This window comes from Loxodonta africana, chromosome 22 (assembly GCF_030014295.1).
Source record: "Loxodonta africana isolate mLoxAfr1 chromosome 22, mLoxAfr1.hap2, whole genome shotgun sequence".
Taxonomy (NCBI): Eukaryota; Metazoa; Chordata; class Mammalia; order Proboscidea; family Elephantidae; genus Loxodonta; species Loxodonta africana.
This window is the reverse complement of record NC_087363.1, coordinates 24,642,664-24,653,498: the sequence shown is the minus strand read 5'-3', so window position 1 is coordinate 24,653,498 and position 10,835 is coordinate 24,642,664. Positions and strand designations below refer to the sequence as shown.

The 10,835-nt window shown below is 45.3% G+C and overlaps 1 protein-coding gene across 1 annotated transcript; it reads left to right on the top strand.

The window, feature by feature from the left end:
- Window positions 1-1,055: 1,055 nt before the first annotated feature.
- On the top strand, window positions 1,056-3,987 carry CAMP (cathelicidin antimicrobial peptide). The gene is made up of 4 exons (XM_003409891.3): window positions 1,056-1,789; window positions 2,454-2,561; window positions 2,705-2,776; window positions 3,390-3,987. Exons 1-4 carry the CDS (start codon window positions 1,595-1,597, stop codon window positions 3,543-3,545), a joined length of 531 nt encoding a protein of 176 aa, XP_003409939.1. The 5' UTR covers window positions 1,056-1,594; the 3' UTR covers window positions 3,546-3,987.
- The last annotated feature ends 6,848 nt before the right edge of the window (window positions 3,988-10,835 follow it).

The following is a 10,835-nucleotide window of genomic DNA, read 5'->3' as shown; positions in this document are numbered from 1 at the left end:
ATACGGAACACCCCGCCCAAAAGCTGCCATGTACACTTTCTTTTCCAACACAGTCAACTCTCATGGAAGGAGCATTCAAGAAATCAAATAACTATTGCATTGGGCAAATTGGCTGCAAGAGACCTCTTTAAAGTGTTCAAAAACAAAAATGTCACTTTGGGGACATACTTGGGGACTAAGGTACACCTGCTCCAAGCCATGGTATTTTCAGTGGTCTAATATGCATGTGAAAGCTGGACAGCGAATAAGGAAGACCGAAGAAGAATTGATGCTTTGAATTACGGTGTTAGCAAAGAATATTGACTATGCCATGAACTGCCAGAAAAATGAACAAATCTATCTTGGAAGATGTACAGCCAGAATGCTCTTTAGAAGCAAGGATGGTGAGACTTCACCTTACGTACTTTGGACATGTTATCAGGAGGGACCAGTCCCTGGAGAAGGATATCATGCTTGGTTAAGCAGAAAGTTAGAGAAAGAGAGGAAGACCCTTAACAAGATGGATTGATACAATGACTGAAATGATGGGCTCAAGCATAGCAATATTGTGAGGACGGCACAGGACAGGGCAGTGTTTTGTTCTGTTGTACATAGGGTCCCTATGAGTCGTAACTGACTCGACCGAACCTAATAACAACAATTCAATCCATAACAGATATGGAGAAGGAGCCACCAGACAGGCAGAAGGGAAACCAGGAGAGCTGCATCAGGTAAGATGTGGGTATGTGTGTATGTGTGCAGGTAGAGTTTCAGGAGGAGGGAAGGTCTGCCAGTACCTGGGTAAGGTTGATAAAGACAAGGCTTGACAGTGGCCACTGAATCCAGAGGGGGCTGGCCAGTCTGCATTGGCCTTGAGTGTGAGAGAACTTAAAGAAATGGGGTCAGTGAGTGTAGATGACCCTTCCTCAGGCTCTGCTGGCGATGGGCTGCATCTGGAGCGGGGTGGAGGCATTTTTAGGCTGAGAATGTCAGGGTAGCAGGATCCGCCCAAGAAAGGGGAACAAAAGGAACCGAGCTCCAGAACCAGCTGAGGGCTGGGTCCAGAAAACAGGGTAGTGTGGCCTTGAACTGAAATTGCAAATTCTCCCTTGGGACTCGCTGGGTGGTAAAGTCTCTGCTGTGTGTATGTGGTGGTGGGGGGAGGGGACTACGGTTGTTTATTCATCAAACATTAATTGTGTGCAAGGCGATGCTTAAAGCTGGGGATTCAGAGGTGAACACACTCCATTACCCTGATTCCTGAGGAGGCCACAGAGGTAGAAGGATGTCAGATGAGCACCTGGCTCTCTTCCTCTCCTGGGGGACTGAACACTCTTAAGCAATTCAGGCTAGGACACTCCCTTATGGGGCTTGGGACAGGCTTTGTTAGGGAGATTGAGAAACCATTTCTTCACCTTGTACTCAGGGAGTCCTCATCCACTACCCACCAAGCCCTGTTAGGTAACAGTCAGGGCTGAAGCAACCCCCGGCCCACACCCTGGCAGGTGGCCAGTGATGAGGCGGGTCAGGAAGGCCCCCTGATGGGCCTTTGCATCAGGCTCAGGCTGGGCATAAAGGAGGTTCCTGTGGCTGGTGGGAGGCAGATTTGGGGACCATGGAGACCCAGAGGGGCAGCACTTCCCTGCAGTGGTGGTCACTGTTGCTGCTGCTGGGCTTGGTGGTACCTCCGGCTGCTGCCAAGGCCTTCAGTTACCAAGAGGCCGTGCTCCGTGCTGTGGATGGCCTCAACCAGCAGTCCTCAGATGCCAATCTCTACCGTCTCCTGAAGCTGAACCAGCAGCCCAGTGGAGTGAGTTGGTGGGGGATTCTCTCTAGCCAGGCTTGGTCTCACTGTCACTCCTGGTCCCAAGTCCTAGCCTTTGCTCATGCTGTACCTCCTGCCAGGAAGGCACTTCCCATTTTAAGTGTGGTCCCACCTCCTCCAGGAAGCCTTCCCAGAACTGTGTACAGCATGAGAGTTTCTGACCTTAGAATTCCTGCTGTGTGCAGAGGTGGTCCCTCTCCCCCAGTGGGCTACAGGAGTTTCTGGGAGCTCCAGGGACAAGGGTAGGTCATTGAATCTGGAGGGGAGTGACCTACCCTGCTTTAAATCTCCTCTGTACCCCATCATCCCCCACATAGGGAAGGGATCTGCCCAACCGTGAGGTTTTAGTGCAGATGGCTTTACTTCTGGGAGGTTCCCTGATTTCTCTCAGCCCACCCCGTAGGGGGAGGCGCTTCTCATTAGAGCTGGTCTATGGTCTGCTCCCACTCACCTAACATTTGCAGAGGGCAGGAATGGGCTCTGTCCTCCTCACCTCTGTGCCCAGCACCAAGCCCTGTGCCCAGCACACTGTAGCTGCTGTTGAAAAGCTGCTCTCTTGGTTGCGGAAGGGGAGAGTTAGGGAGACAGAGACCAGGTTCATGCAATAATGAGCTTGAACCCGGTTTCTTCACTTCTCTTCCCTGCCCAGGATGAGAACCCAAACACCCCAAAGCCTGTGAATTTTACAGTGAAGGAGACTGTGTGCCCTAGGAGGACAAAACTGCCTGCAGAGCAATGCGACTTCAAGAAGAATGGGGTGAGGCTGGGATCTGGGGGTTTTGGTGGTGCTCCCAGAAGAACTGAGCGAAGAGCCCCCAGGGAACACTTCTAGCCACTGGGGTGGGGCCAGGAGGGTATATTGAAGGGATTTCAGTCTGACCTGAAGCCTCCTTTTCCTAGCTGGTGAAGCATTGTGTGGGGACCGTCACCCTGGACCAGACCACTGGCTTCTTTGACATCAACTGTGATAGGGTGAGTGGCCTGTTCTGGGCTGCGGGGGGCTGATGGGGGTGGGGCAGGGTGTGGGGACATCCTGTGGCCAATTAATCACTGCCCCTCCCAGAACAGAGAAAGCCCCTCCTACTCCGGGCTCCTCCCCCAACTGGAATCTGAAGCCTTCAATCTCTCCAATTGCTCTTCATTCCCTTAGAGCAATGGTTCTCCAAGTGTAGCCCTCGCCTGGGAACTTATTAAAAATGCAAATTCTGGGGCCCCACTCAGACCTACTGAATCAGATTTTGGGGGTGGGGACCAGCAATTTGTATTTTAGCAAACCCTCCAGGGAAATTCTGAGTCCTGCTAAAGTTTGAGAACCACTAATTTGAGGAATGAGTGCTCAGTCCAGCTTTGCTAAGGATGGACTGTGTGACCCTGGGAGTCCCTTGCCATCTCTAGGTCTCAGTTTTCTCAACTGTTTATTGGGTGCAGAGATTCAACCACATGTTCCAAAGGTCACAGCTGGAGGGTAAACTGGGCTCCACTGCTCCTGGCATGGCCCCGAAAGGGGGAAGTCTAGGTGGGAAGGGGCCTTGGCTTGACCCTGTGTCCAGCCCCCACAATGAGCCTGTTTCTTCCTGGTGCACAGCCCAGGCATGTCAGGAGAATTCGCGGCTTACGTAAATTCTTCCGGAAAAGTAAAGAGAAGCTCAAGAAAGTTGGCCGGAAAGTCAAGGGATTTTTTCGGGATGTTTTACGCCGGGTACCATATCTGCCTGGCCCTCGCTTTTCTTACGCGTTCTGAAAAATAAACTCCGGTGGAAGCAATTTCCTCCGGGCTTCCATCTCACTTGTCTTGTCTCCTCTTACTCCCCACAAACGAGTCCTTAACTCTGGGAGGCCGTGTGTGTGTGTGTGCGTGTGTGTGTGTGTGTGTTTGTATGAGACAGGGATGGGTGGGGGCAGCTGTTCCATCCAAGAGAGTATGGGAGGAGGTGGCAAGGATCCTCCCTATGCCCTTCATATACCTCCCCTCTCTCCTTAATCCAACACCTAGCAGGGACTTAAGGAGATCTACTCTGTGTGCATCCAAAGGGTGGCACAAATGGTTAAGTGCTTGACTGCTAAAAAAGGTTGGTGGTTCAAACCCAACCAGAAGTAAGTTGGAAGAAAGTCCTGGTGATCTGCTTCCAAAAGGTCACAGGCACTTATGGGGACTCCATGAGTTGAAATCAACACAATGGCAACAGTTTGGAAACCCTGGTGGCACAGTGGTTAAGAACTACAGCTGTTAACCAAAAGGTTGGCAGTTTGAATCCACCAGGCGCTCCTTGGAAACCGTATGGGGCAGTTCTACTCTGTCCTATAGGGTTGCTATGAGTCGGAACCGACTCGACAGCAATGGGAACTCTGTCCAGTGGTGGGATGCTGTGGAGCTGTCACCAGGTGACAGTTGAGAATGGCCCAGGCATTCTGTTGAACACTCCCAGAGACATAGAGGGATCTGGTTGGGTTCTAAAGTTAGCCTGCCGGTGGAATTCCCATAAGGTCCCACTTTCCCTTGAAAAATTTAACTCTGGGAAAGCCCACTACTCCTGGCTTTCCCCCGGCACTGGGACACATTACTGTTTCTTTCCATGGGCAGCAGATTACATTGTGGGCTTGTGTTTAGGGTTTAAATGGTATGAAACTGTTTACCTTTGAAAACAAGGATCCCGCTCAGCGGGGCAAGGAGCTACAGCTAGGAAAGACACACAGAGTGACTCAGTCACAGCTGTGTTGTGTCAAGGATTTCAGATGCTGTCCCTGTCCTGCCCATTCACCGTTCTGTAGCTGACTAAGCACCCACGGCTCTTAGCCATGGTGCTGACTGGAAGTACTGAAGAGTTATTGCTCGGGGTGCAGCTTCACTAACCATGGGTGAGAGTCGGTGGAAAAGTATCTTCTCTTCCATACCCCTTAGGTAGGCCAGCTCTGAGGTGTGTTAGCATTCTCAGAGGTCCCCAATGGGGTTGAGCCCCTGTTGCCCACAGCAATAGTCTGTTCATTAACACACCCTCTTTTGACTTCTGTTCCTGCCCTAGCTCACTTCTTTACACTCCTGCTGGTACTTTCTGTAATGGCATCCCATATAAACTACTTCCACAGGAATCCTTGTCTTAGGTCTTCTTCTGGGCTAACTTAAACTAAGATAAAGACACTCTTGTCTAAGAGAAACGGAGAGCGGGATCTCCTTTAGCATTTACCTTGTCATTTAATATGCTTGCTTCTTCTAGAGAAGCAGGTGTGGCTGGTATTAGGCAGGTTAAAGGAGCCTAAGATGCTTCTCACTCTACATCATAAGTGGAGATACGTTCTACAGAAGACACCCAGGGGGCTGTGTTGTGCCAGAGTCAGAGGATACCACCTTGCCAGAGATGATTGTTAAATTTTCAGGACTTTTTTGAGCTGGTTGTTAAACTGTTGGTAGCTTGAAATCAGCCATAGTGGGAGTATTTACACCATGGAAACTGGCAAATTCTACAAATCAACTCCTCCACAGTAGTTATTAAAAATTTACTAGCACACCAGTGCCCAGGACCTATGGAACCCTCAGGGTAGCAGAGAGGGCAGGGAGAACTTTGAGGAGGAAGTGCCCTTGGGTGAAGGATAAGTAGGAGTTAAGTCAGCAAAGGAAGGAAGAGAAGGCGATCCAGGAAGAGGAAAGACTTGGGCAGGGGCTGGAAGCATGAGGGAGTGTTTGCTCCACAGGATAAGTGCTAAACGGGGTAGGGATGATTGTGGGGTCTCAAGAGCAGGAAGTGGAGCCCCAGGTAGGTTCACTAGAGGGGTGCTTTTTTTGGCCCCACTCTTCTTTTGTTGTGTTTGGTGAATACAGAGAGTAAGAAGCAGCCTGGGCTCAAGGAGCTCATGGAGATCAAAGACCAAGCCTGTCTGGTGTTTGACTGACCATGTTCCATGTCTGGTACCAGATGGGCAGCAGTGGCCTGGCCTAAGCCTAACTCAGAGAGGGATCATGCACAAGGATGACCACACCTGTTTCCAATCTCCTCTTCGAGTTGCTAAGCACAGCAAATGGAGTGTGCTGGGGTATGTGTATGTCAGGGTATGCATCTGAGGTATGTGTGGTGTGTGACTGGGTGTGTATGTGTGTAGAGGGGTTTGTGAATGTGGGGTGTGTGGGTGAGCAGGGGCGTGCACGCGTGTGTGGTGTATATGGCAGTGTGGCTATGTATTGGTGTGTGTGGCAGTGGGTTTGCATGTAATTTATATAAATAAAAATTTTATATATTTCCTTTTATTCTATGAAATTATATTATGTGCATTAAAATACATTTAATGAGCATAAACAAAAATATTATTTTTATTGATACATTATTCTAGAAGGAAGGGTTCAACTGTAGGAGGATCTCAGGAGAAGGAATTTGATATGAACAAAAGACTAGAAACCAAACCCAGTGCTATCGAGTCAATTCTGACTCATAGTGACCCTATAGGACAGAGTAGAACTGCCCCATAGAGTTTCCAAGGACAGCCTGGTGGATTTGAACTGCCGACCGTTTGGTTAGCAGCTGTAGCACTTAACTGCTATGCCACCAGGGTTTCCAAAAGACTAGAAGAAGTTACAAATAACAGAAATGTAATGCTTATCCAGATACTGAAAGTTGGATCTTTTAATTTAAAAAAAAAACAACAACTTTTTATTTGGCAATAATATCAAACTTACAGAAAAGTTGCAATAGTGAAAAAAAACTCATTCTCTTTACACAGTCACCTATTTTAACGTTTCGTCCCATTTGCTTCTTTATCCACCTGCTCTTTCTCTTTTTCTCTCTCACACATCCGTCTATACATTTTTTCTGATAGTAGGTTGCATGCATTATGTTCCTTTATTCCTTAATATTTCAGTGTAAATTTGCTAAGAACAGGAGGCAGAGCCAAGACGGTGGAATAGAGAGATGCTTCCGGCGAGCCCTCTTTACAACAAAGACCTGAAAAAACAAGTGAAACGAGTATATTTATGACAAGCTAGGAGCCCTGAGCATCAAAGGCAAGCTTAGAAAATGAACTGAGGGGCAGGGGGAGGAAGAGACAGTTCAGAAGCAGAGAGGAGTTGCTGGACCTGAATCGCAGGGAGCCCTCAGGCACCATTCCCCAGAGCGGCTGTGGCGGGCTGGTACTAGCATTTGGCTGCAGTTTCCTCAGGGAGAAGTAGCCAGCCACACAGCCTACTCACACCTTTGGACCCAGAGAAGAACAGTGCTCTCAGCAAAAGCTAAGTACTTACATATATTTTACCGCTCCCCCCCAACTCCCCACCACCCCCAAGCCGGCTTCAGTGGCTGAATTCCCCGGGCCTGAAATAGACCCTGTTGAGCGCCTAGAGCCATCTTCCCAGCCTTGGAGAAGGAATAAATTTGCAATTGGGGGAAAAGATAATTTGCCAGCTCCACTACCTGTGGGAGCTCAGGACAGAAGTGGCTCCTGCCCAGGCATAAACGGTCCATGGACTTTGAGTACCTTTTCCCTCTGCACGGACCTGTGTGGGCCTATTTCAGGAGACTAGGCCCTTGTTGGCAGACTCCAAATGTTTCAGATGTGCAGTGGGTGTTTGATGTTTGACATTGCTTTGCCTATTAAACAGGGGCCTCACCTACCCACAACAGGGGCCTAAGGACTGGTAGCTCCACTCAGGTCACCCAGCCACCTACGACAGGGGTCCAAGGATAACTGGTACCTCCCAGTCCTTACAACCAAAAACATTCGGTGCCCTTCTGCAGAACCCACCCACCTGTACACTCTAGGGAACAGGGACATGCTTTCCTCAGAGACATGTGGGGGACGATTCTCAGCCCCCTGCCTTGTTCAGAGTGTGACTCCCTGCTGCAACCACATACCAGTACCTACACCAATCACCCCTGCCCCTCTAAGACAGAGCCTGTACCACACACTTGATGATCAGCTACCTGGACACCCGAGCTGAATTCATACAAGAAAATTGAAGGGACTCCTAGGCTGATAAACCTGATAACAGCTCTAGCCAACTGGGGACAGGATGTCAGAGCTCCAAAGGCAAAAATAAGCTACCTCACGCAAGCAACCCATTTGGGCATGTAAAAACAAAACAAAGCAAGAAGCTATGACACAGTAAGCAAACATAAAATAAACTAATACAATAACTTATCGATGGCTTAGAGACAACAGTCAATATCAAGTCACATAAAGAAACAGACCATGATCACCTCAACAATCTCTTAAAACAATCAAGGGATCTTCTAGGTATTATTATGTAAAAGAAGACAACATTAAAACAATAAAAAGGGACTAAGAAATGTAGTCATAGATCTTCCGTATAGAGAGGAAGATAAGGCAATACAAAGAAATAAAAGTTAGGCTTAAATTTAGAAAAATAGTGATAAATAATAAGGTAATCACAAAGGAGACAAACTGTCCTACACATCAAAATAAAATACAAGAAAAAAATAGAGACTCAGCAGAAACAAAATCAACAACAACGAATATGAGGAAAGGAGAATATATAATCTTTTCAGCACATAAAATTAAGTGGGAAAAAGAAACTGTCAACAACACACAACAAAAGGCATCAAAATGATAACACTGAATTCATACCTATCCATAATTATGCTGAATGTAAGTGGGCTAAATGCACCAATAAAGAGACAGAGAGTGGCAGAAGGAATTAAAAAACATGATTTGTCTATATGCTGCCTACAAGAGACACACCTTAGACTTAGAGGCACAAACAAACTAAAACTTAAAGGATGGAAAAAAAATATCAAGAAAACAATAATCAAAAAAGAGCAGGAGTGACAATATTAATTTCTGACAAAATAGACATTAAAGTTAAATCCATTATAAAGGATAAGGAAGGACACTATATAGTGATCAAAGGGACAATATATCAAGAAGATATAACCATATGAAATATTTATGCACCCAATGACAGGGCTGCAAGATACATAAAACAAACTCTATCAGCATTGAAAAGTGAGATAGACAGCTCCACAATAATAGTAGGAGATTTCGACACACCACTTTCCGTGAAGGACAGGACATCCAGAAAAAAGCTCAATAAAGATACGGAAGATATAAATGCCACAATCAACCAACTTGACCTCATAGGCATATACAGAACACTCTACCCAACAGCAACCAACTATACTTTCTTTTCTAGTGCACATGGAACATTCTCTAGAATAGACCACATATTAGGTCATAAAGCAAGCCTTAGCAGAATCCAAAACATGGAAATATTACAAAGCATCTTCTTTGACCATAAGGCCATAAAAGTAGACATCAATGACAGAAAAAGCAGGGAAAAGAAATCAAACACTTGGAAATTGAACAATATCCTGCTCAAAAAAGACTGGATTATAGAAGACATTAAGGATGGAATAAAGAAATTCATAGAATCCAATGAGAATAAAAGCACTTCCTATCAGAACCTTTGGGACACAGCGAAAGCAGTGCTCAGGGGTCAATTTATATCAATAAATGCATATATCCAAAAAGAAGAAAGGGCCAAAATCAAAGAATTAGCCCTACAACTTGAACAAATAGAAAGAGAGCAACAAAAGAAACCCTTAGGTACCAGAAGACAACAAATCATAAAAACGAGAGCAGAACTAAATGAAATAGAAAACAGAAAAACAATCAAAAGAATTAACAAGACCAAAAGCTGATTCTTTGAGAAAATCAATAAAATTGATAAACCATTGTCCAAACTGATGAAAGAACAGGAGAGGAAGCAAACAACCCGAATAAGAAATGAGATGGGAGATATTACAACAGACCCAACTGAAATTAAAAGAATCATATCAGATTACTACGAAAAATTGTACTCTAACAAATTTGAAAACCTAGAAGAAATGGATGAATTCTTAGAAACACACTACCTACCTAAACTAACACAAACAAAGGTAGAACAACTAAATAGACCCATATCAAAAGAAGAGATTGAAAAGGTAAGCAAAAAACTCCCCCCTTCAAAAAAGCCCTTGTCCGGACGGCTTCACTGCAGAGCTCTACCAGACTTTCAGAGAAGAGTTAACACCACTACTACTAAAGGTATTTCAGAGCATAGAAAAGGACGGAATACTCTCAAACTCATTCTATGAAGCCACCATATCCCTGATACCAGAACCAGGTAAAGTCACCACAAAAAAAGAAAATTATAGACCTATATCCCTCATGAACTTAGATGCAACAATTCTCAACAAAGTTCAGCCAATAGAATTCAACAACATATCAAAAAAATAACTCCCCATGACCAAGCGGGATTCATATCGGGTATGCTGGTATGCCGGGATGGCTCAACATTAGCAAAACAATTAATGTAACCCATCATCTAAATAAAACAAAAGATAAGAATCACATGATTTTATCAATTGATGCAGAAAAGGCATTTGACAAAATCTGACACCCACTCACGATAAAAACTCTCAGCAAAATAGGAATAGAAGGAAGATTCCTCAACATAATAAAGGGCATTTATACAAAGTCAATGGCCAACATCATCCTAAATGGTGAGAGTCTGAAAGAATTCCACTTGAGATAGGGAACCATACAAGGATGCCCTTTATCACCACTCTTATTCAACATTGTGCTGGAGGTCCTAACCAGAGCAATCAGGCTAGATAAAGAAATAAAGGGCATCCAGATTGGCAAGGAAGAAGTAAAAGTATCTCCATTTGCAGGTGACATGATCTTATACACAAAAAAACCTAAGGAATCCTCCAGAAAAGTACTGAAACTAATAAAAGAGTTCAGCAGAGTATCGGGATACAAGATAAACATACAAAAATCAGTTGGATTCCTCTACACCAACAAAAAGAACATCGAAGAGGAAATCACCAAATCAATACTATTTACAATAGCCCCCAAGAAGATAAAATACTTAGGAACAAATCTTACCAGAGATGTGAAAGACTTATACAAAGAAAACTACAAAACACGTCTGCAAGAAACCAAAACAGATCTATATAAGTGGAAAAAGATACCTTGCTCATGGATAGGAAGACTTATAAAAATGTCTATTCTACCAAAAGTGATATATAGATTTAATGCAATTCCG

Coding starts and splice junctions, on each gene's coding strand:
- CAMP (XM_003409891.3), top strand. CDS start 1,595: ATGGAGACCCAGAGGGGCAGCACTTCCCTGCAGTGGTGGTCACTGTTG. Junction 1,790..2,453: donor TGAACCAGCAGCCCAGTGGA/GTGAGTTGGTGG, acceptor TTCCCTGCCCAG/GATGAGAACCCAAACACCCC. Junction 2,562..2,704: donor GCGACTTCAAGAAGAATGGG/GTGAGGCTGGGA, acceptor TCCTTTTCCTAG/CTGGTGAAGCATTGTGTGGG.